The sequence below is a fragment of the Protopterus annectens genome, chromosome 2.part1 (genome assembly GCF_019279795.1).
Source record: "Protopterus annectens isolate FY-2018-M chromosome 2.part1, PAN1.0, whole genome shotgun sequence".
Classification (NCBI taxonomy): domain Eukaryota; kingdom Metazoa; phylum Chordata; order Ceratodontiformes; family Protopteridae; genus Protopterus; species Protopterus annectens.
Window position 1 is genome coordinate 1,442,449,290 of NC_056729.1, and position 26,700 is coordinate 1,442,475,989.

At 34.2% G+C, this 26,700-nt stretch overlaps 1 protein-coding gene across 2 annotated transcripts in view; it reads left to right on the plus strand.

The window, feature by feature from the left end:
* GRK4 (G protein-coupled receptor kinase 4) overlaps window positions 1-26,700 on the plus strand; it is a 1,249,698-nt gene that overhangs the window by 862,512 nt on the left and 360,486 nt on the right. For both annotated transcript variants that reach the window (XM_044062922.1, XM_044062923.1), the window contains exon 10: window positions 20,100-20,137. In XM_044062922.1, the coding sequence (XP_043918857.1) occupies window positions 20,100-20,137 (38 nt within the window). The remainder of the gene's footprint in view (window positions 1-20,099; window positions 20,138-26,700) is intronic.

Below are 26,700 nucleotides of genomic sequence, written 5' to 3' on the forward strand. Positions count from 1 at the left end.
TGATATACCTTCCATAAGCATATAATCTATGGCATTTATCTTGGTCATCATTTGGTTCATTTTAACATCATCATAATCAGCATACTGAATTGTTGTATAATACAAAACTATACACCAAGTTTTCATTTACTATTAAGCAATGTATCTTTTTGATTTTATAAATACTGCATTTTAGATAAGTTTATTTTTAAACAGATAAAGATTAAAGTAAATAGTAATAGATGATAATTTTACTTGAAAGCTATAAATTTACTTATGAATAAGCTTACAGTTAGGCAGGTCTTGACAGAAATATGTTGCTAAGCAGCAAGTTAGAGTGATTTATGTCATTCAAATTAGGAGTTTATAACTCCAGATGGGATTTGGGAGATGTTCTTGTTAGTAGCTTTTGTTATAATTTATTGCTAATACGATATTTGATGTTCACTTACACTTGCATAGTTGAAAGTCTTTTAAATATAACTTTGGTTTTACTTCGTTACATCCTTAATAAAATTAAAATTTGTATTCTTTGCAATCACTTTTTATGCTTAAAGAGACAAAGTCATAATAAAACACTTTATCAACATGAATCATTTTACATAGAACTACCTCATGACCTCTTTACATTGCATTTCACTTAATGTTAATGGACTAAATCCTAATAAGAGAAGATCTTTAAATATCTTAAATTACAAAACTCTCAACTAATATTCTTGCAAGAAGCTCACTTGATAACACAAGACATAACTAAACTGGACTCTACATCTTATTCTGTCTTAGTTCTGAGCATTCACAAAAAAAGAGGTGTTGCAATTCTATAGAACAGCAAACTCTCCAAGCCAAAAATAATATACATATCATGATAATAAAAGCATGGTTGCATTAGTTACTATAGAGTATAATAATAAGATATTCTCTTTATTTAACATATATTGGATACCTGGCTTTGGACTTAAATCAGCACAACAACATATAGAGCACATCTTACAATTTTCCAAAGGTAACATTATACTAGCCGGTGATTTTAATTGTATTTTCGATAACAAAGACTCCACCTTTACTGGTAAAAGAAAGATTTCATCTATGGCCAAGTTACTGAAAGAATTTTCTGAATCCTTTTTCTTGAAGGATGTTAATAATTATGATGACTCTAAATCACTTTTCTATACATTTTATTCCCACAGACATAATACACATACAAGGATAGACAGAGTCTTTAGCTCTAATAACTGAGTTGATTCTGTAGAAAGTACAAATACTGAAACTGCCGAAACAACTTGACAAAGCACCCAAAGGATGACACAAGAAGGATAAAACCAAAATGCAAAATTTATGAAGCGCTTTTTGTCAGATTCGCTGACCCAACTTCCTCAGATAACAACCAAGTAATGCATACAAATTTTAAATACATTCATAATACATTCGAAAGCTTATTGGAACACCGGAGATTTTTGCCTGGCTGAAGGATGTACCGCTTCTGCTTAAACCAAGTACAGGAACCTTTGCTGTGTTATCAGCTGAAAGAAATGAAAATTTATTGGTGAATAAGTTAAAACTAAGAAAAATAAAAGAGCACAGAGTTGCGAGTCCGCAATCTTAGTTTAATGTTAAAAAATAATAAAACAAGCAGGTTAAGCGCTTTCATCAATTAGTATGACTTCTTCAGAACAAACTGCCATTGTGAATTTTACATTTAAATACAAGTTGCTGGTCTGCCATTGGTTCTAAACCAACCAATTCCATTTATAGGAAAAGAACATACTAAAGTATACAAGCAAGAATTAGGTTCAATAAAATAGATGATTTCATCATAAATGACCATATCCACATAACATAAACATAAAAGAGTACAAAAATACTGCCACAAAAACACTTAGTTATAGCAAGCATTGTTGACATTACTAGATTTGATTTGCCTTTTCTTTGAGAATTGGCATTATAGTAATATGCTCATTGAGACAAGGTGGATAATCAGCTAGTCTTAACTGCCACAATAACTCTTTCTTGTATAATGCATTTTGCCAATCCCCACCCCTTATTTCAACAGTTACAAATTCAAGTATCCCAAACTTAAAACATAGATAACCATCACATACAATGCTATGCTTATATAAAGCATTAGTATCTTTTTTATTTTTGATATCATAGAGATGCTCATATATTCTAGTTTTGAACATTCTCTCTGTTTTACCCACATAGAAGGAAGAACGGGTGCTGCAGATGGCTATATAAACTAACTTATTGGAACAACAACTACCACTTTTTAAGAATACATGACTTTTGTTTTTATTATCAAGGGAAATAGAAGAATCTTGCAATATATATGAACAATAGGAACACCTCCCACATGGTCTACTTCCACATCTTTTATCATGTTTAGTACTACAACTACTACCTGTCTCTAATAAAGACTTAAGGTTAAACCCCACCTTCGTAGAGAAAATGGGTTTGTCACCCAAGGTGTGAAAAACATCAGTATTAGTTTTGAAAACGTTCCAATTTCTTGTCAAAATTCCTTTGATCTGCAAATATAAAGGATTATACTGCACTACACATGCTTGTTGAAAATTGGGTACAGACTGCGATATTATCTCTATAGTTTTTTGTTGAATTTTATCCCCACCAGTACCCAATAAAGGTACATAAATATTACCCCATTTGTCTAGAACATCCATAAGTATAGGCTCAATAAAGTCACTTGGGTACCCTCTTTCTAGAAACATATCCCTCAAATTTCCAAATTCTGCTATAACATCATCTCTCACAGTTGTCATCCTAGCAATTCTTATGGCTTGGCCCTTTATAATACTTTTCTTCTGGTAAATAGGGTGATGGCTAGTGTAATGCAAGTAATTGTTACAAAATGTGTTTTTACGGTAGATTTTGGAGATGAAACCATTGTGATCTTTGATAATTTGATAGAGAAGGCGTTCTCCTTGCAACGCTAACAGTTTTATTGAACTAAGTGATGTACAGGAGCCTGTTCGTTGTAATGGCATCAAAGTAATTATGTGGTGCAGTTTGAAGGAGACATCGAACCTGCATCATTGGACTTCCATAATATGAAGAAAACCTGTCGCAAGGAAGGTTTGCCTAAAGGTACTGTTCATTCTAATACAAATAGCAAGTTTTTAAATGGTAACAACTTGTGCACCAGTAACAAGGTTACTGGAAGAAAGGAATTTTCGAATTCTAACAGAAACTGTGGGTCATGCAGCTGTAAAGAAGCTGTAACTTATAAAAATTATGAACATTTTGGTAACCTACTTCATAAGCATTTTGTTTTTTCTGATGCAAGTCCACAAAGGAGTAATGGAGTATCTGTTAACAGAAAAATTGGACAATATAATTCTGAATCATTAAGAGACATGGGTTTATACCTTTGAGAGGAAATTGTTTAAACTAAAAATGTGCCAAATGGAAGTGTGTTGTTTAAATGAATGTATCAAAAGAGAAATAGTTCCACAGGGATTAAGAGTTTTCAAATTTCCTTATGGAATATATTATGATGCTGATATTGTCAAGATATATGCTGACATGTTCAACAAATGGGGTTTGCAACTATTAGATAATACTGTTTCCTTTTATGAGGCAATGGAAACTAGGTTATGTGATGAAGCAAATGTATTAAATGAAAAAATTGTCACTGATTTGCTGTTTGAGCAGTATGAAAAACTCTATTATAAAGTTATCAGTAGGGTAGACCAAAAATGTGATGATATCTTTAAGAAAAAAAACAAAAAATTGGATAGAGATGTTAAACAGTATCAAGCCCACAAGGTATATCCTACTGAAAATTTAGTTTTTCAGGAAGGAGAACATGGAAAGGTTAAAAGTGATGGGAATAACAGGGCAGCACCCAATAATAATTGCAGTTTTGAAATGGGCAGTGGGGAACTAGACCCTGAATATTCTGTTGATTTTCAGGATTTTCCGCTTCCCAGACGCTCAAAGAGAATAGCAAATCGCAGGCAGGGTGTGTACAAAACCTACAACAGGACAATGCAGTAAAATCAGGTATATGTCAAGTGAAAGGTCCTGTAACTGAAATAGAATGTTTAGACAACATCCAATTCAGTTTCAATGGTTTTAACATATATAATTATTCTGATATTCCCATTACAACAGATCTTTTTTCCTTATTTTCCAAGGGCTTTAAATTTGTTCCAACTAAAATACCTGATATAGCTGGAGTAATGGTTGATTTGCAGTTATATTTAAGAAAATTGAATTTGAGCATCTTGTTTTCAGGGAAGTCCCCCAGTGTTGTGTCAAAAGCTACTCTTAAAAGGAGTAGCACCTTTAACCCTCCTTTGGTTGCTGCTTATGAAAAGTTAGTAAAAGATGACTTATATAAAGTTTGGGGAGAGAAAAGAAGACTATTCAATAACTTAACCTATAATGAGAAAAGTTTATTAAACTATTTAAAGGATGACAAGGGTATAAGAATTATGACTCCAGACAAGGGTGGCGGAGTTGTCTTATATAGGTCAGAAGACTACATCAATGACATGCAAAGTATACTATTTACAACGGACAACTACTCTTTATGTTCCAAAAATGAGATACATATTTCATATAGCAGAATAGACAGTTATCTTTATGAATATTTAATGGCCAAGAGAATTTCCAGTGATGACTATGATTTTCTGCTTAATAAATATCCAAAAATTCCAGTGATTTTTGGAATACCTAAGGTGCATAAAAGCCTAAAGAAACCACCATTTAGACCTATTGTAGCAGCTTGCGGGTTCCAAAACCCATAATATAGCAGTCTATGTGGATAAGAAACTAAAGCATATTATGAATAAATTCCCCCATTTACTAAAGGATTCATGGAATTTTTTAGAACAGATTAGTAAAGACTTATGGTCAGTGGATACCTCTTTTCTCACTATAGATGTACAGGAAGTTTTTTCCTGTATTCCGAAAAAAGAAGGCTTGTGTCTATTTGAGGAGGTGCTTTTCAATTATTCATCTTTGACTACTGATGAAAATTTGCTTATATGTGAGCTAATGAGTGTTATATTGGAAAACAATTACATATTCTTTGAAGGTGAATATTTTCAGCAGCTTAAGGGAGTGGCTATGGGCGCAGCTTGCACCCCCCTATATGCGAACCTAGTCCTGTTGGGCTGGGAGCACAAGTATGTTTTCCAAAATGAGTTGTTTTCCACTAATGTCACTTACTACGGCAGATTTTTGGATGATATTTTTATTCTATGGAAAAGGAAGCAAAGAAAAAATAACAGAATTTGTTCAGTATTTAAATTTAACTACAGATTATTTGAAGTTTACACATCACTTTGATGAACAGGAAATACATTTTTTAGATACTAAGATGATCAAAGATCACAATGGTTTAATCTCCAAAATCTACCGTAAAAACACATTTTGTAACAATTACTTGCATTATACTAGCCATCACCCTATTTACCAGAAGAAAAGTATTATAAAGGGCCAAGCCATAAGAATTGCTAGGATGACAGCTGTGAGAGATGATGTTATAGCAGAATTTGGAAATTTGAGGGATATGTTTCTAGAAAGAGGGTACCCAAGTGACTTTATTGAGCCTATACTTATGGATGTTCTAGATAAATGGGGTAATATTTATGTACCTTTATTGGGTACTGGTGGGGATAAAATTTAACAAAAAACTATAGAGATAATATTGCAGTCTGTACCCAATTTTCAACAAGCATGTGTAGTGCAGTATAATCCTTTATATTCGCAGATCAAAGGAATTTTGACAAGAAATTGGAATGTTTTCAAAACTAATACTGATGTTTTTCACACCTTGGGTGACAAACCCATTTTCTCTACGAAGGTGGGGTTTAACCTTAAGTCTTTATTAGAGACAGGTAGTAGTTGTAGTACTAAATATGATAAAGATGTGGAAGTAGACCATGTGGGAGGTGTTCCTATTGTTCATATATATTGCAAGATTCTTCTATTTCCCTTGATAATAAAAACAAAAGTCATGTATTCTTAAAAAGTGGTAGTTGTTGTTCCAATAAGTTAGTTTATATAGCCATCTGCAGCACCTGTTCTTCCTTCTATGTGGGTAAAACAGAGAGAATGTTCATAGGTTCATAGGTTCATACTAGGCTATCTGCCCGAGGGCATTTACAAGCCTAGCCCATAGTTTTGTGGCTTACGCCACCCCTTTAGTATGGGGAACTATACCCATTATTTTGCTGTGCCTCTGTTGAGCAGTGACACTGAGGTAATCCCTGGGGAAAACTAGAATATATGAGCATCTCTATGATATCAAAAATAAAAAAGATACTAATGCTTTATATAAGCATAGCATTGTATGTGATGGTTATCTATGTTTTAAGTTTGGGATACTTGAATTTGTAACTGTTGAAATAAGGGGTGGGGATTGGCAAAATGCATTATACAAGAAAGAGTTATTGTGGCATTTAAGACTAGCTGCTGATTATCCACCTGGTCTCAATGAGCATATTACTATAATGCCAATTCTCAAAGAAAAGGCAAATCAAATCTAGTAATGTCATCAATGCTTGCTATAACTAAGTGTTTTTGTGGCAGTATTTTTGTACTCTTTTATGTTTATGTTATGTGGATATGGTCATTTATGATGAAATCATCTATTTTATTGAACCTAATTCTTGCTTGTATACTTTAGTATGTTCTTTTCCTATAAATGGAATTGGTTGGTTTAGAACCAATGGCAGACCAGCAACTTGTATTTAAATGTAAAATTCACAATGGCAGTTTGTTCTGAAGAAGTCATACTAATTGATGAAAGCGCTTAACCTGTTTGTTTTATTATTTTTTAACATTAAACTAAGATTGCGGACTCGCAACGCTGTGCTCTTTTATTTTTCTTGGTTTGGTGTGAGCACTTATAGCACCATTTTTTTTATATTGAATAAGTTAAAACTACTTGATGTTAAACTGTTAAAATGCAAAAAAACTTAAATTAGAAATCCGTTATTTTAATGAATATTGTAATACTAACATAGTCCCAAATGGACTTGGATCCTGGCAGTTTCCTACAGGTCTTGAAGCTGGGACTGTTTTTCATAAAGAACTAATATAGATATTTAATAGGCAAGGTATTGAACTGATGGAACTTATAAGCAAACATTATAAGTGTAACCTTGAACTATTAGCTAAGGAAATTGATCATCTAAATGTTGATGTAAAACAAAACATTACTCACGCTATTACTATGACCATAACAGAATTTTTACAAGTATAAGCCAACAAATTAAAAAACTGAAATGTTAAAATTAAGAAGCTGGAAAGAGACTGAACAGACTATGCTAAAGGTACTGCATATCTTAATCTGTCCCCATCGCAGACGTGGAATTTGCATACGCCAGTTAGTTGTAATAATGTAAACCAAGCTTCAAATAATGAGGACTTTGTCTCTATGCCAGCTACCGGTAGAAATGATACTGAAGTCAGTGTCAACAAACAAGGAAAAGAAATAAATAAGTAGAGGCAAATAACTTTTACATAATAATGCAGATACTAACACATATGCAGTGACAGTACAATCAAACCGACAAAATTTTTACTCTGTGAAGAACAAGAAGTACAGCTCGACAATGAACAACCATTTCAACCCTTACAACACATGAGGGAAAGTGAAGCAGAAAAGGTAGAACCACCTGATGCTGAATTACTTTGTTCCCCTTGCAAAGTTATGTTTAATAAATCAGGTGACTTTAAACTTTATAATTATTCAGACATTAAGATCAGTGAAGATGTGGTTGAACTATTTTCAAAAGGTTACACATTTGTACCAACACCACGCCTTGGTATAGCGAGACTGTTACTGGACTTTAAAAGTTTTGTGAGAAAATTGAATTTGGCGGTTGTTTGTGGTAGTGATAAAACTACAACTAGTGAATTATATATTCCTAGCATGTTCAACCCGCCATTACATCCATCTCTATTTGTTTTTGATGAAATATGTGAATTAGACTTCACAACTTTATTAAGTGACAGGAATTATGACAGTAAGAACTTAACTAAACAAGAATACTCACTGTTAAATGAAATAAAAAAACAACCTGTTAGATGCATAAAACCATATAAAGGAGGTAGTCTGGTTATAATGAATTACACCAATTATGCAACCAAGATGAATAAGGTTTTAAGTACTGAAACATATATAAAAGTTAGTAGAAATAAATTAAATAGAGCATATCAAAATATTAATATATACCTTAATGACTTGTTCAGAGAAGGTATAATAGATATACATACTTTGAATTATTTAACTATATCCTTCCCAAAGATCCCATGTATCTTCGGAGTGCCAAAAGTCCACAAAAACATAGCTGATCCCACCTATGAGAGCACTAGTAGATGCTAGGCAGTCTGTCACTTATGCTAGTGCAAAAGTGGTGGAAAAAACTTTGAAAAAATGTCAACTATGAAAAACAGATCTGTCATGACTCTTGGTCATTTCTATCAGATATAGATAAACTGGTGTTTTGCAGAGAATATAACTTTTTAACAATAGATGTCTGCGACCTATATAGTTCTGTAACCCATGAGGAGGGGATTCAAACAGTATTAACAATGATGAGGAAATATAAAGCTCCCCAGACAGACATTAGATTGGTGGAAGAACTTCTTTCTGTTATATTGTATAATAATTATATCATATTTGAAAAATAAATTTACAACTAATAGGGATGGCAATGGGGTCACCGGTGGGATCTAGCTATGCAAACCTAGTCCTAGCCCATTGGGAACATGAAAACATTTTTTCAAGTGTTGATGTGATCTGTATTTATTATTATACACGCTTCTTGGATGATATTTTTATCATCCTAAAGGGCGATGAAACTATAGCTACAAATTTAGTGGAACATCTTAATAGTATTTCTTATTTAAAGTTTACAAATAATTTTAGTACTGAAAAAATAGCATACTTAGATGTACTCCTTAGGAAGGACAGAGAAGGTTATAAAGCATCTATTTTTCGTAAAGAAACATACTCTAACTAATTTCTCCACTTCACCAGTTCACACCCTTAATCTCAGAAAAGATCAATAGTTAAGGGCCAACTAGTGCGTGCAGCTAGAATGGTAACTATTGAAGTGGAATTTCATAAAGAATGCGAACAATTATTACAGATGTTCATACAAAGAGGGTACCCAGTAACACTCCTTTCAGACTTGGTATCTGAAGTAACTTATAAGAGATCCAAGGGAATATATGAACCAATTTTAAAACAAAAACATATAGAACCCCATGTAAAAACTATAGTACAAGAGAATATAGATCAAATAGACATTGCCCACCTAGAGGGAGAATTGGATACAAAGGAAACAAGTAAAAAATACAATATGAGTTTTGTATTTACCTATAGCCCTGAAACAGTGGGAACAATAAAAAATGGTGTTTTGAAGAGCTGGAATATTCTTTTAAATGACAAATACATAGTAAGTAAAATAGAATTAAAACCAGAATTTATGAATAGTAGAGGATATAATCTAAAAAATATTTTGGAAGTACCAAATATAAATTTTGTGCGCATGTTAAAATGTGAATCCTGTAATTATTGTGGTGTGGTGTGCCAACAGCTACGCCAACGTGTGCTTAGCTCTGTGAGAGGAAGATTTATTGTTTTCCATGGATGACTTTAAGAAGTTTGTTCCATTTTATCGTCGTTTTGTAGACGATGTCTTCCTTGTGTGGGTTGGAGAGAGGGCCCAGTTCGAGACCTTTGTGACAGCAATGAATGACTGTACTGAGTATCTGAGGTTTAGCATGAATCTTTCCAACAGTAAAATTGAATATATGGATTTATGCATTGAGAAGGTGGATGATGGTAGTATCAACACTAGGGTATTCAGGAAGAGCTGTCTTAGGAACACCTGCCTCCATAGATGGAGTATGCACCCCCAATATGTTTTTAAAAACATCATTAGAGGCCAGGGGATGAGGGCTTCATTCCTGAATGCATTACATATAGTGTATCAGTGTGAAATGGAGACCTTAAAGGATAGATTCTTGAAAAGAGGCTACAAGGAGGGTGAAATTAAAGAAGGGTTGGATGGAATATATTTGTTGAGGAGAGAAAGAGCCAGCCCTTATTTTTCCAATGGTCAGAATGTGGATATGAATCATCTGTGTCTTTCAGCTTTTCCCGGTTAGGGGTTGCCACAGCGGAACTCTGGTCCGCTAATGATTGGCAGTAGACTTTCACGTGCTGGCTTGCCGGGTGTAACACACAACCTTCAATGAAGGAATGCCCATTCACGCATGACACACAGAAGACGCTCTAACTGAGAATCGAACGGGCAACGTCTAACTGTGAGGCGACAATGCTACCGCAGCATATGAATCGTGAATCTAACAATAATGTATCTGAAGTTAGGATACCCATATTTTTTATTACAGATAATAGTAAAGTTTATGACATCTTGAATAGGCACTGGGGTATTTTGTTGACCAGCCCTGATATCAAAGAGATTGTTGGAGAAAGACCAAAGTTTAGATATAAAAATAAGCCAAATTTAAAAAGAATTCTTTGTCAGCCACTTGATAAACGCATATCTTATAGTGATCAAGAGCTAGATACCATACTCTGTGGGCAATGCAGTTTTTGTGAGGTCATAGACACCAATGGTAAATTTATACACCCTGATTACAGGGCCATCAGTATATGTTTCGTACAAAGGCAGATTGTGCAACCCCCAATGTAATTTACCTTGCAATCTGTTCAATCTGCAATTCATTTTACATTGGTAAAATGAATAGACTATTCAAGAATAGGATTAGGGAGCACCTATATGCCATTAGGACTCAGTCCCCCAATAATGCATTAGCCAAGCATGTTACAGCTAAGGGTAGAGACCATATGTTTAAGTTTATGGCTATTGATACTTATTATTCCTATTGCTCGTAGAGGTGACATTAGAAATAGTACTGAAAAGAGAGAAATGAACTGGATTATAAAGCTCAGGGCTGATCAAGGGAGAGGGTTAAATGAGAGGGCTTCTTTGAAGCTAGTATTAAAATCTAGGAGATTAAAGGTGATCTTAGGAGTACTGATATACAGATCCAGTCTTGGCACAATTTATTTTATTTCATATTATTTGGATACATATTTTTTGCTTTATATTTTTTTATATATTTCTTTATATATTTATTATCAGACCAAGAAGTGCAACAAAGTTTGTATTCTATATTTTTGTGTAATAAGTAGCTAGATAGTATTATATACAATAATGAAGTTTTTCCTTATACTTTTATATGTAGATATGTATTCATTTAATAATTTGTTATGGTAGCATAGGTATTTCCCTTTTAACATAATTGAGTCATGATTGATTAATTGTATTTGCGTAGGTATATTTAAATGGTTAATTGGGGTTTGTGCATTTTATGGTCTGATGAAGCGAATGTGAAAGTGCTTACCTGTTATGCACAGTAAATTATCTGTGATTTTATGGACTGAGTTCTGACATTTTATATAGCCATTGGTTGCCTCTGCTACCTCTGTATGTTTGGACTGTGTCTTATATTCTATTTTGGTAGCGAGGCATTTGTTCTGTGGGGTGTTGCGCTGCTTGTTGGATAACTGAAGAACAAGTTGAATTACTAGATAGGCAAATTACCCTTAGGGATATTCAACTACAAATTAAAAACTTAAACAAAATAAAGCTCCAGGCAATGATGGCATTATCCCAGAATTATATAAAATTCTACCTACAAAAGCACTTACAATTTTACACTCTGTTTTCAATATAGCACAAACCAATAATTTTATTCCACCATCATGGAAATACACTTTTATCACTCCAATCGTAAAACAAGATAAAGACCCCATTAAATGCAACTCATATAGGCCTATATCCTTGCTAAATATGGATTACAAAATGTCTATTTATGCAAATAGACTAAAGAATATCCTTCCTAGTCTAGTTCTGCCCAATCAAACTGGTTTCATAATTAGTAGAACAACTTATGACAACATTACAATAATGTTATCCTTAATAGAGTCAGTAAAGATTCTAAAAAACAATCTTACCATAATTAGTTTAGACATAAATTGTGCATTTGATACAATAAACTGGGAATTGTTATTTATTTTATTGGGGGAACTTAATTTTTCAGAACATTTTATAAATCTTATTTCTCAATTATATAGTGGTGGTCAAGCATATAAAAAATAGGTCCTAACATCTCTCAATACATACCAGTTGTAAAAGGTACCTCCCCTTTTATTCACCTTAATTATGGAACCTTGGGCAAACATAAGGGACAGCACTTGTAGTAAAGGATATGATTTGGGAATTGATGAAACTTCAAAAATACATGCATGACATATTGATTACATTAGGGGCTAAGGACCCTTCTTTGTTAGAATTATTTAACAGTGTGGATATTTTTAAAAAAAAACGCAGGCCTTAAATTCAATCATATTAAAACCCAAATTCTATGAGTCGGTCAAAAAAAATTCAACATACAAGATGACTACAAAAAATATATTGCCCATTCTCAACAGATAGATTAAAAATGAACTTTAATAAAAGTTTAATTACTATAGAAAGTGTAATAAATAAATGGTCAAACTCCGACTGACGTCTAAGTGTCCGTCGGTTGAAGGAAGCACAGGCTAGACAAGCTGCTACGTCTTGGTCTGGGCCTAAACAAGGTAGGCAGTAAGAGTGGAAATCTTTATGAGGTATTTGTTTCCCACAAGTTGAACAGTTATTCACTTTTTCTGACATCGGCTGAGGCAAGAAAGAGTCCCCAATGGGGTACTTAGCTTTTTAGAAGTCTTCGGTAGTAGCAATCTCTGGTTCTGACCGACCGGCACTTGCGAACAGCTTCTGCTTCGGGCGCCACGTGGCAAGAAAGACTGAGGAAAATGGCGTCGGCTGATGCCTTTATACCCGGTTAACAGCAGCTATGATGTCGGGTGAAGTGCGACATCAGCCGAGGCCAGACCCAGACTTTGGAATCCGGCCGACCGAAGGGCTGCCTGAGGCAGGACAACCCATTTGTTAGGACTGCAGATGCATACCTCTCGGACATCTACATTTATGGTAGGTACAAAACTGTACTTTCTCAATGGATGAGAAATTGTCAGTTATAAAGATGGTTTTACTCCCTAACATTTTGTATATAATTCAATCTATATCTATTCCCCCTACATATTTAGTAATCAAAAAGTTTAACACACTGATAAAAAAATTCTTTTGGTATCCAATTAAATCTAGAATTGCTTTAGTAACACATATGTATAGCTGGGATAATGGAGGTATTTATTTACCTAATCTGGACCTTTATTCAATTTCCTCAGTAATCAAAACTATTACCTATCTAATAGACAGTAAATACTCTGCAAAATGGAAAGAATATATTCTTTGTCTATCCCATTATCCAAAAATTCTAAACGAAATGCATATGTCTAACTTAATAAATAATTCATTTGTCTGGAGACTGAAGGAATTTTTTTCTTACCAATATACCCAGACATACAATTCAAACTACATAACTTTAATCTTAAGCTCTTTTAAAAATGTTATCTTTAGACATAAAATATTTGACAGTTGTATATTCATTATCTTCCCCATAGCCTATACACAAGGAGTCATTTTTCTACAGATTATCATAAAATGTCTTTAAACAAAAACATTTGATAGCTTGGCATCAATTGATGAACAAACATAGGTTCATAGATTAGTAGTAAGCTAGCTTGCGAGCCATTTTAAGCTTAGCCAATTATCACTTGTGAGACTCAAACCCTGCACCTTGTGCTTGTAAGGCAAACACCTTAACCATTAGGCCACCCTCGCAACCCTAAATGAACTAAAATCACTCATTACCCTTATGGAAGATAATAAATGCAATACATCACCATGGCTAGATTTACAAGAAGCTAGAGAATATACCAAGAATAAACTTCATATAATCTCTTCCACATATAAAACTTCTATTCCTAGACTAATGAGTTATTTAATGAACTTCACTCAACAGGACAATTCAATAAAAATTAGTATTTCATGTGTATATGTGTGTGTGTGTATATACATATATAATATATATATATATATATATAAAACAATAAAAGTTGACATGGATAAACATACAGTTATTGGAAATCCTTCATCACTGTTAATAATTCTTATCCTTCAGATAAAGATAAATTGAATATTCTCCAATCAGCTAGTAAAACCACATCTTCTCCTAAATGGAAAATCTTTACTTGGAGATTTTTAAATAGATAATTTCTAAAAAGAATATAAATATTGACTGGATACATATATTTTATGAATGTCCTCTTTTAAAGGAATTTTGGCAAGACATCAGCTGGTTTTTACAAGCAATATTTACAAATAATTTTTTAATCAACAAATCATTAGTCTTATTTAACACTCCAATTCCTAATTGTGTAACACCAAGTAAGTATTCAATTTTGTGGTCGGTTTTATCCATTGGCAGGAAAGAAATCACAAAAAAATTGGAAATAGTCGCAAATCCCATCTTTTCAAAATTTTAAAGATCTTCTCAAAGAGGTGTCTAATCTTTAAATGTTGACAATTAGAGCCAGATCTGCAAGGAATACAACTACATACAATTATTGGAAGAATATACATGCATTATTACTAAACCAATCTAATGGTAAGATATAACTTTATTTACAGCAATTGTAAATGACTTGTTTATTGCTGAGTGAACATCTGTGTAAATAGTTTTTCCTGTTGTTATATAATTATTTCTTGATTTTTTTATGTAATGTATCAACATTTTTTCAATTATTTTATAACAAGATGTATACTTCAGTACTGTTCTTAATAAAATATTATTAAAAAAAAAAGAAATCTACCTCACTATGTCATTTATGTTTGCTTCTCATAAAAGGGCATGTAAAATTGCTTGTTCATGTAGTCTGGTTTTCTGTGTAATAAACAGCTTCAAAATTGTGCATGATGAGTTTTGAAATCATGTCATTGGGCAAATGAAGCCAGAAACTACCTTCAAAAACAGATTCACCTTGTGAAGGTGTAAATGAGGCCTGAAATGTATATACCTCCAAATAAGTACAGTTGAGGTGCGTGTCCGATACTAAAAAGTTTTAACCAAATGCAAATAAGAGGAATGGTTTCACACTGTTTTACATATGTGTAAGTACCATTTAATGTACAGACCAGGAGCTGTGCTAAGTGTAGTAGGGTTAATGTGTTGTACAAATCCTATTCTGTATACAGCAGGAAAGCTGCAACTGATGACTGACGAGGGGAATGGGAAACTGGTTTTACAAATGACAGCTGTGATATTTTGTTATGCATTTTGTGACTACTGGAAACCACTTAAAGTACTGCTTTTCATCTTATTACCAGAATTGCATTATGGTAATGTTCTTGCATTGTAGTTTAAGATGAGAGAAGCAATGTGCACCTGATTCATTCATGAAAAAAATACTCAAAAGATGTGTTGTACACATTACGATTAATATAGTTAACATATCCTTATTCTCCATAAAGTAAGATAAACATGCAATGAGATGGTTTTCATTGTAGTGAGAAGTTGTAGAAAATGTAAAAAAATATTTCACTCATACTTGCAAATATTTGTTGAACAGACTAGGAAAGGTGCTATGCTCAGTAGGATTAATGCAGCCAGAACATTCCATTTTTCAATGCAGTAAGAAAAACATGCAGTAACATGACTTTTACAACAGGAATTGTTCTATGATGTTTAATAGTGAGAAGTTGTAGGCAATGTATATAAAAAGGATTATTTCAATCATTTTCTATGTTTGCAGATATCATTTAGTTCACAGACTAGAAGCTGTGCCATATTGCCTAGTGCATTATAAACACGGGACGCAGCTTGAAATACTGATATATAGCCTGTGCATTACCAGAATTCCATAGCAAAACATTCTTGTTTTGCAGTTTCTGATGGTGAAAGATGCATCATATGGAGATTGTACTGAAAAAATAAAAAAATATACTGTAGTATGAAATAACACTGGTACTTGTACCATCAACTGTGCTGCGTAAAATAAGATCATGTTCTTTGCAAGGGAAGAAAACATAAGCACAGCATGGCTTTGTGAGATCTGAACATTAAGAAGTTGTAGCCAATATAAATAAGAATATTTTACTTGTTTTGCATGTGTGCAAATAATTGTTGCACAAACTAAGAAAGGCACTGTACTTTGCTTGGTAAGAAAGCACAGAGCAGCATGATTTTGACTGAGAAACGCTGTTTAATGACGGACAATAATAAGAATATTTAGCCAATATAAACAAGAGGGATAGTTCACTGTTTTACATGTCTGGAAATATCATTTCTTAGGCAGACTATAAACTGTTTTACAGATCTTTTTCTGTGTGTTTAGGGAGGCAGGGAATTGCATCTGGCATTGCTCTGCATAATGGAAATAAAGCAAAACAAGGAAAAGCAAGGACTTTCAAATATAAAATGTTTATCACTTTAGTTTTTAATAGATTTCCACAGAAAGTAACAAATCCTAATAATAAATCTCAACAGCTACATCACATGCTAACAATCCAGTCCTAAAATTAAACCAGTTTTGGGCAATGCATCTTTTAAACTCCGAATAATCCCTGTTTTCATGTAAAATTGCTACTCTTAGTCGTTATCTCTAAGACTGCTGAAGTTTAAATCAACATGACGACAAAACAATTGAAACCATTGCATTGGACTGCATGCTTATAAGGTATCATCTTTACAATTATTTTGTTATCACTCAAGTATTCATGAATTCTCCTTTTCAACTTTTTTAGTGATTTGCCAATGTAAAAGGCTTTACAGGTCATACAGGTGGTGATTTAAACTATACCCCTGGAGATAAATGTAATGAACTTAAGAACCTATAACTCTTTCACAGCCCTTCACTACCAACATGGATCTGTTTGAATTAATCTACATTGTTTACAAAAAACACACTTAAAGGTACCCAGGAGCATACCTCTCAACCTCTTAGAGCAAGAAATCAGGACAAAGCCATAAATAAAACTGGGGCAAAGGCTCAAAAATAGGGACAATTTTTAAATACTGCTCTTACAAACATGATAGAATAACAGGTTTTACATTAGCATGAATTTGATGATGAGTACGAAGGCTGTAACTCAAATGCCTGTCATCATTTTCTAACATCAATCTTTAATGATGTGCCACTAATTTGCCAGAAATCCACAATTTTATGAAAAATGGACGAAAAATATGAGGCAAAAATCTGGACATTCTGCGAAAATCTGTGCAGTTGAGAGGTATGCCTAGGGGCCTAATACCAAACTGTAATCCAGAACACCTTTCACACAAATTTTTAATATACCCAAATTTCTTTTAAATAAATTTTGGTTTGTCTACAACCAAAATGTGGAAATCAGTATTACCAATCAGAATTTTGCATCAATACCTGCACGATCTGCAAAGTCTTTTAAGAGTTTAAATTAAAAGGAATTGGAGTGGCAACTTTATTTGAATGCAAAAATTGTTCCTAGTTTAAATCATGCGTTGTATGGATTCTAAACTTGAAATTGCATGATAAGAAATTGATTCAGTTTTGGGATTCGTTGTTAACATGTGATATACCTGGTTGTTTATTTTTAACATTTGATGTGTTAACAAAGGCAAAAGTGTTAAATTTAAGGACTCTCAAATATAACATGTTTTTCTTTTCTTTTCTTCCCACAAGGTGTTTAAGTCTTTTTTGTGATTGGTATGAGTCTTTTACAAGAATAAAGATAACTGTAGAGACAAATAAAGAACATTTTGTAGTCAAATCAAAAAGAAAGCTGAATATAAATGTTGAATAGAAATATTGCTGAGCTTCATCCACTGGTGTTTACAAAATTGAATCAGACTGTTGGCTAAGATAAGTCTGTTTAAGGAACACCTCACCAAGGTTAGAGTTATTACAGATAGTAGAGAAGGTTACTAGGAATCTTGTAATCAAGCTCTATATCATTATAGGCTAGTCAGTGAGTTTGAAGACAAACATGTCTTCAGGAGGTTGTTCATTTAATGCTTTCTGCACTTATTTTCAATGAAGTTTACGTGTTGAGAGAAATGCACTTTAAGATTGACTTTTAGTCATGTTTTAATATATAATCATATTTTAGGAAGTAACTTAGCACTGTAATCAATATTCAATGTTCCATGTATGAATCTCTCAAATGAAGGGCCTCCTAAGAGACCTTATTTGAGTTTGCCAACAGTAACTTGGAAAGTAAATGCCTTATTTCCAAAGCAGTGAGATCATTCCAAAATCCATGTGCTCTTCCTTGGAGTGATCCTCTCCCCAGCGCAGTTTTAAAAATTGGGGAATAAGCAAATAAACCAAGGATTCTAGTACCTAGATGGTTAATCTGTGCCGAATGTGGTTACCACGAGATAATGTACCGAATAATTAATTATAAATTAAAATAAGGTCACCCAGAAGTAACCTATAGCTAAGTACAGTGAAAGCACAATTAATCTATCCAGATAACAGAAATCTTTCTTAACTTACCTGCCTTACAAAAAAATCTCTGAATTATTTCTCGTTTTTGTCCCTGGCCTTGATTATGCACACAAGATGAAGCACAATATTCATTTTGAAGTCTAACAGTTGCCTTATAAAGCAGAAGTCATCTTTTTTTTATTTCTGCAGGTAATACTTCTCAAAATTTCCCTTATTGCAGAGAAGCATATTTTATCAGTCGTGTTTAAGTTGTCATCCTAGGTCAACCCACTGTCAATAATTTCCAAGCCCCTCATCTTACTATAATCACTTAATATCTAATGATTCATAGTATATGGATAATACAGATTGTTACCTCCAGAATTGATTACCCTAGTTTTCTTAACATTAAATTCCATTGATGTACTCTTAGACTACAATAATAATTTGTCTTTCAGTCCCTGAATTGTAGTTTGCCATTTCACAGAATTCACAAGCAAGACAATTTTGGAATCATTACCTAATGTACTGACACAAACTCCTTGTTGTGATTGGAAATCTGACAAAAATTAAACAAAATCGACCATAAAACTGACCATTGAGGGACCCCAACAGTGACTACGGACTCATCTGAAATGGTATCATCAGCTTTAGTTCTAGTTTTCCAATTTGCTGGTTAAAGCAAAGCAATATACTGCCGTGTTTTTATATTTCATGAGTTTGGTGAAGTCTAATTAGAATACTGTAAATGATTTGGAGTCTTATTATTGTTGATATGTTGCTGGTTGCAAATTATATGCTGTGTAATAAATGGCAAGGGCTGAACATGCTGGCATAGAAATCAAATATGAAAGATGAAGTAGCAGCTTTACATTTTGCAATAAATGGCAAAGCCTGAACCAGCTGGCTTAGAAATCAAATCTAAAAGATGAAGTAGCAGTTTTACAGTTGATGTATATGAAAATGCCTTTATACTTTAGATGGAAAGCTTTTATACTTGTCTGCAATAGTTATGAAAATGTGATGTGTTTGATAACATAGTGTGTGTTGTAGTACATGTTTTTTCGGTATAATTTGGAAGTTGCCAGATAGTGGCATTTTTTCAGACTGTGCTATTTGATAAATGGACTTAGTTACTTGACTAGATACATGTGACTATTGGGCTTTAGCTATGTGTTAATATACTCCAGTGGAACTTTAATATCATTTCAGGTTTATTATTTTCTGAAACCTATTTATCAAATGAAATGAGAATTTTGTTATATGAGGCCTAAAGACATACAAATCAGAAGCAAAAGCAAACAAAAACATAACTTTACCATCTTCAGCAGGAATATTGCCTGGTTTTGGGGAATGAGAGAGAATTTTATTTTAAATGAACTGCAAACCCCATTTTAAGCAATTACTGGACAGGAGGAATGTTAAACTCATTGCAAGTATCATACCAGGGTTGCATTGATATCCACCAGTCCACAATAGCTTGAGTTTGCACTCCATTTCACTTTAAAACTGCAATTGCTCAGTTTCTTCATTTCATTTATAACTGTAGTTGTTAAAAAAGCCTATATATTTTTAATAGGAGTTGGCCATGGTCAGTATCTACGTATCCTATTTTAAAGGATGTTTCAGTAAGTATAAATTCATTGACATAAAGGCAAGCCTAACATGTACTCGATCTGTTTTTGTCTTGCAGGGACTTAAAGCCTGAAAATATTCTTCTGGATGACCATGGTAAGTTAAAATAGCAAACTCGTCTTTATCTATGCCTTCATCTGATATTTTGGCACTCTGGCTCATGGAGTTTCCTAGCTTTAGTTATAAAGCGACACACAAATAAGAAACATACAAAGGTTTTAGTTTATCAGCTTTAAGTATCATACTTAGATGCACATGGAATCATTGCATAATGCTGTGCTGCAAATAGTGTGTGCACTCCAGACAGACAACTACAGGTTATCATCTGAGGAATTTTCAGCATGAAGTAACCTACATTATTATGGCCTACAAGAACAATTTTAAAGTTCAGGAGGAAGACATGCTCACATGTGAGGAATTAAAGTGGCTCAGAGAAAGAGAGCCCAAGGGTAAAGAAATGACGTGTTGGAAATAAAGGAATATGGTATTGCTGTTTAGTGGGACCATTAAATCAGGTCAAATGGAGGAGTAGAAAGTAAATGGCCTGAGGCAGGATAATGTCTAGAAGAAAGCTAAGTAATTAGTAAAAACTGCTTGAACTGACCAAAAATTAGTTTTGGGGTAACAAAAGGGATCAAAATTATTGAAGTAAACCTGACTATCAGTTATCTATGGGGTCTTGAGCAGCTTGATATATCTGTGCAATGTTGGTATTGTTTTTTTAAAAGTGGTTTCTCTTTGGTTTAACACGAGTATTTTTGTCAACAACCGATAAATGCAGAAGAGTGCTTTGCTAAAAATATATAGATATTATTAAATTTATTAGAACATTTGGACCAGTTGAGCCCTCTGCACAGGACAATTATTAGTCACATTTTTTTTGTATCAGCTATGCCAATTCAATTTTCAGTTTTTGTCTATATCATTACTCTAGAGACTTGTTCAGAAGTCTAATTTTCATGTATAGTAGTAAGTCTGGGAAAAAGATTCAATGACCTGTGCTTACCCAGTTGTTTTGGTGAAGCTGTAAGCACAGAGATCTATGAAGTATTAAGAGAGACTTCTATCTGATAATTGCACCCTACTTCAAAGATGCAGTATCAATTTCTATATGCATGTTTCAGTAGAGTAACACTGTCAAAGGCATTCTGTAGAAAAAGCGCTAAATTAAGTTCAAAATATTCTCCATTACACATTATCAAAGCAGAAGTTCAGTGTTAGATTCATACAGGAATGGAATGTTTATGAACATAGTCATCTGTTTATTCATCCAGTCATGTCTGACCTGAATATCAATACGTGGAATACAGAACTGGTCATTGCCATCAATTTGACTTTATATTTGATATCAATCCCTTTATCAAGACTTCCCCATCAGTTTTGAGCACCTGCCCTTCAGCTATTAATTATTTCATGGGCTGCTGTATAATATTGTAAGGAATGATTATCTGCTTTCCTATATATCTTGCCGATGATAATTTTTTTCATCATGGTTCGTCTTTTCCATTTCTGCCCATGGCCATCAATAAATGTTCTTAGCTAGTTTATTCATTTCACCCCATTCCTAAAGATCTCAGCCATTATTTTAAAAGATTTTTGTTGCTCCTTACTGCCTTCACCATGTCAGAAGGTCGTGGATCAGTGCTTGTCTACACCATTCTGCTGTGAGTGCTGCATTTTTGTACAACTGTCATGCTCAGCTTGAGCATATCACTCTCTGGACAGGAGTGGAGCCATGTGTCATTTGGCACTAGATCTCAGTACTACACCTTCTACAGCCAGCACTTATGCTGCAGAAAGTCAGTCTGTTATTGCTGTTTGGATGAGTAAGCTGACCTCAGCCATTCACTCCCAAAGCTAGCTCTGCTAGTTCCTGGGCCACTAATTTGATCCTGCTTGTATAGATATAAGAATGAATGTCATGGAGATGGCTTAAGCAGTCAGTTTTCATGTAGAACATCTTTTCCCTGTCTGGAACATATTTGTGTATATCTTCACGATATTGGTCACTGAGAGTCCTGGATGCAGTTACAGTCTGAAGTCTTTGTATGTCGCTGCATAATCAGGAAGTGGAACTACAGAACCTGGTAACACTGAGACTTGTCTCGCTCATCTTATTTGTGTTTTTAAATACTGTGTTTTAATTGGTGTCAAAAACAATCTCAGATAAGCCATTTCATCTTTTAAGAAGTCAGCAGCCCATCCAAGACCTGGAAATTGTGAATCCAAAATATTTATTCATTCCTACCTGCTTTGGGTGTGATAGCTGAAAAACCTGCAGATGTGGTGTACTTTTCTGCATGTCACGGGGAGAGAAACCCTGAAAGCTTTCAATATATTTGTTTCAGGAGGAAGAGAGAGAAAGTACTACAGAAGTGGAAGAAAAGTTTGAGAATTCTTTGTGAGCTGAAGAAAAAAAAATCTCCCATGTATTCAATATTTCCATGAGGACACAGGGTCCAGTGTAAAGTATTAATGATTTTATTGCTGAATTAGAGTCAAACCAAACTGTGAGACTCAGTAACGGGATAGAATCGTGTGGCATCAGATGTTTTCAGACAAGAGCCAAATTGTTGACAAAGGTAGATTTAAAGTTAAATCGAGTGATTTTATCTTATTACAGTTAAAAGATCTTACTGGGAAGTTTGGGTTGCATGAAGTTACAAGGAAGACAGAAGAACAAAATTGGTTAAATCAAAGCAGAGTGAAATGAGCTGTGGGAAGCAGGACATGAATGGCAAATGTTACCTGCATAAGGTATGGCTGCAAACATGATAAAAAGAAATATCCAAACAGTCAGGTGTGCAGAAAATGTGGAATGAGGGATCATTTGTTAAAGTACATAAAGTAAAACAAACAACTTTTGAAATGAAAAGAATTTACATGGTGGAACAAAGTCATATAAATGAGCAATTTCCAATCCTGGCACTACAGTGGATTATAATGGAGGTGGTGCACTCCTTAGTGTGGCTTGTTTGCATGAGGTGTTTAACCAAGGTTCCCTCTGTCTTTGGTGGTAGCTCAGGTGGATGTAAAAAATATCTGATGGTAGTTATTAAAAATAGGGGAATTTCCCCACTGCCCTGTCCAAATCTCTCCTGGTCAGTATGAATACCACCTTAGATATCCCCTAGAAAGAGGCTGCTTGCCTACTGGAACTAACCTAGTCTACAGTGCCTACATAAATAAAAATAAATATATACAACGTATGAGAATGTGCAGAGAGAGAGAGAGTGTGAATAGTGTGCAACAAAATGACAGTGAGAACTGGCAATAAGAGAATATGTTGGGAATCCGAACATAGGATCTCGCAAAATGAATTATTAAGGTGCTGTGTTTAGCTTAGACACAGTTAATAAAGTACAAGTAGATAATACTACCTGATTCATGCAGTCTAGTAAGTGATTTGGCCATGTCAGAAGCAAAGCATCTGTCACTCTTGATGCTAAACCTGGGCTTTTGACAAATTAGGCTCGATGAGGAAGTACCAAACTTTTACTTCCTAATTTATCTATAGGAAGATATATTTCTCAGGCATTCATCCAGTATTTCTTCAGCATATGAAGCATTCCAGAGAGCTTTTGCACAAATGATTGGAAATCTTGAATGTGTTAAATATTGGCAACATAATGGCATGGGTTTATCCTAAAGAGCATGACACACAGTACATCCTCTTGTAGAAGAAATGTATTTGAAAATCAGGGTAAATGAGCTGAAATCTGAGTCATGTTTTTACTTTAGAAGATGAGCAAAGTAGCTGATCAGTAGTACAGTGTTTCCTCCAGATTATCACACTTAGCTCATGAAATCTTAGTATGTTGCAAGATCATTTGAAGTGCATTTCATGTATTTCAGATGTAAATGTGATGTTTAGTAAATTGCTGGCACAAGATGAAGCCTGCATTAGAACCAGTGCCAAAGCAAATAAGGGACTCTCAAATTCAAGGGTATAATTGCTTTGGTACTCAAACATTGGCTTTATCTGTAGATAATATTTGTACTTGGTAAATCCAAAATAAAAACATATTTCAGTATTGTGGAACATTTTAAAGCATGATTAAAGTGTTTCAGGGTTGTAAAGTTAGAGGAAAGGGGGTATAGCAGTAAATTGTGTTTCCACATATGTATTGGTTCAGCAATATCCATATTTATAGGGAAACAATAAGATAAAGTATTTAGATATTTGGATTAAAAAAAGGATTCTACTATGGCAGCTAAGGATATGCGAGAAGAAACTAAACAAAAGTAATACAAAAATTGAGAAGCTGTGAATGACTGTGGACATGGATAAAAAGGTACAAGCATTGAAAACATTTCTAGTCCATTTAATATTCTTTACAGGGCAGGCATATTTTTATCAACGAAAGAAAAAGCCATAGACCGTAATTAATAAAGAACTGAAGGAATTTATTTGGGAGGGAAAGAGACTGAGTTAATGTCACAATTTATTTTTCCCCACAAAACTTGGTGGCTGCCAGATTTGAAGGGATGCCTTAGAAATACACATTTAATACTCGCTTGTATAACACACACAAGACTACAAATCAAAGTGGAAAAAATGATGTTAAAATGCGAGGGGTGTCCATAAAATAAGGAGGGGTAAGATTTTAGATACAGGCCCTTAAGGCTAATAATAACAACCACACAATATTATTTTACAAATTTGCTGAAAGTAGTTTGAGAACTCTGCCAAAGCAGGAATGGAAAAATATTTTGCCAATAGGGATGACTGTAGTAGTGTAGAAAATAGGTAAGAGGGAACTGAAATGTATTGGAAAAAGTCAGCAAGGAACCAAGGTATTGGAACAAATACTTAAGGAAGGAAAAGTCAGAGTGGGATAAGGCCAAGTAGAAGTTTGGACTGCAGTTTGGAAATTGCCTTCCCTGTCAGGGATTGATAACATAGTATAGACAAAGAAAAAAAGAGTAGAAGAATGGAGAATGAAAGGTCAGCTCAATGCAGTTAAAAATGAAATAATTTCTAGGACATTTAAAATAATATACGATAACTTTTCAAGGATCAATCAAAAGAGGATAGAAATGACTGGGAAATGAGAATGGAAAGGCTGTATACAAAGGAATTGTGATGATGTGAGGCATTGCCAGCTATAGTAGAAGTAGGGCAGTGGATGCTAACATATGCCAACATAGCTAGCTGGTGTTTTGCAAAGAATTATGCAGATTTATGCAGATGCTTGTGTTGAAAATGCACCTGTATATCGACTGTATTGTAACTGATGAAATGAATATATTGTAACGGAGGATACTGGAAGAGAAGAGGCTAATCTCAGTCCAGCTAACTTTGAAAAATAGTCTGAAATTAAATTACCTGGCTTAAGCCATAAAGATTATATCTTACAGTTCTGATTGCAGCCAAAGACTAAATGCCTGTGAAAAAACAGGACTATGGATCCTACTGTATTGTCCTTGGGGGAGAACTAATTGCTACCCTGAAAGGGTGGAAGTTTGAAATGACTTTATAGCTTCCAGGTGGTATAACACATCTCTATCTGTGTGTATGGTAACACATATATGGTAAATTCTGATTCAGTTTCTAGTAAAGGGGGGGACCAGAAATCAGATGACCAGATGTATGTGATGTCATTCTGTAATCCAGCACTGAAATGATTTAATGCCAAGTGAGATAGAAGTCTCAGAGAAGTCTGTTTTTGAAACCTTACAAAGAAGGAAGACAACTCACCCACTTCATCCTGCCTTGCTTTAGTAAATAACCAAGGAGTAGTAATTGTTTAGATCAGTGGGGAAAATATAGTGAGATTAGTTAAGTACTGTTCCTGTATCTGTGTGACTATCCATCTGTGTTATTTTTAATATTTCCTGTGATTGAAACTCTGTTGTTTAAGTAGATATTTAGTATTTTTATGTTTTTATTATTAAATATATTTAACATTTCATTGCGGCTGGTCTTTAAAAGAATATTTTAACCTTTGAGGGTAGTTGTATTTATTTGGTGACACTGTGGCTGCTCCTGAAAGTCTTGCTGCATTGGTCAAATACTACCATTTGTATTAGTATTAATTTTACTCAGTATAATTGGGTACCCTTGTAAGATCCTTAAAGTAGCTGGCTTTGGAGTCTTCTGGAGGTAGTGCCTGCCTTATAGTCTGGGCAGAAGGGGGCATATCTGGTTAATCTGCGCCAGCCTTTCCCAGGTGTGTGTGTGAGAAAATCAAATCTAAGCTTGTGTGTCAGATACTTGGAGCAGGGACACAGAGCACTGGTTTCACAGAGAGGGTGGTGAAGGACTTGGCTTGGAACACACTGCTGAGAACTTGACTCTACAGCTGTGTCAGTGGGGAGTCTTACTGGGGACCTGCAGAGAGAGAGAGAGAAACCCAGTCCCCCAGACTGTGTGTGTTCCCAGTGTGCTCTTAGGGGAAATTGTGCTTGGTGCATCTGAAAATACTGTGTGTATCTATCTGTGTTCCAGATGAACCTTCCTCATCAGTGTCTGTGGTGAGGATTGAGACTCCTTGATCACTGGCCCAGAGGAGGGTGTCACAGGAATAATGAAACTATTTGTGAGGCTGCCAAGTACAAAATCTAGAAGGCATAAGATTTTTGCATGGAAGTGTTTGCAGAGACATTTTTTTTTTTTTTACCCAAAGTAGACCAGAGAATTTTGTCCACAGGTATTC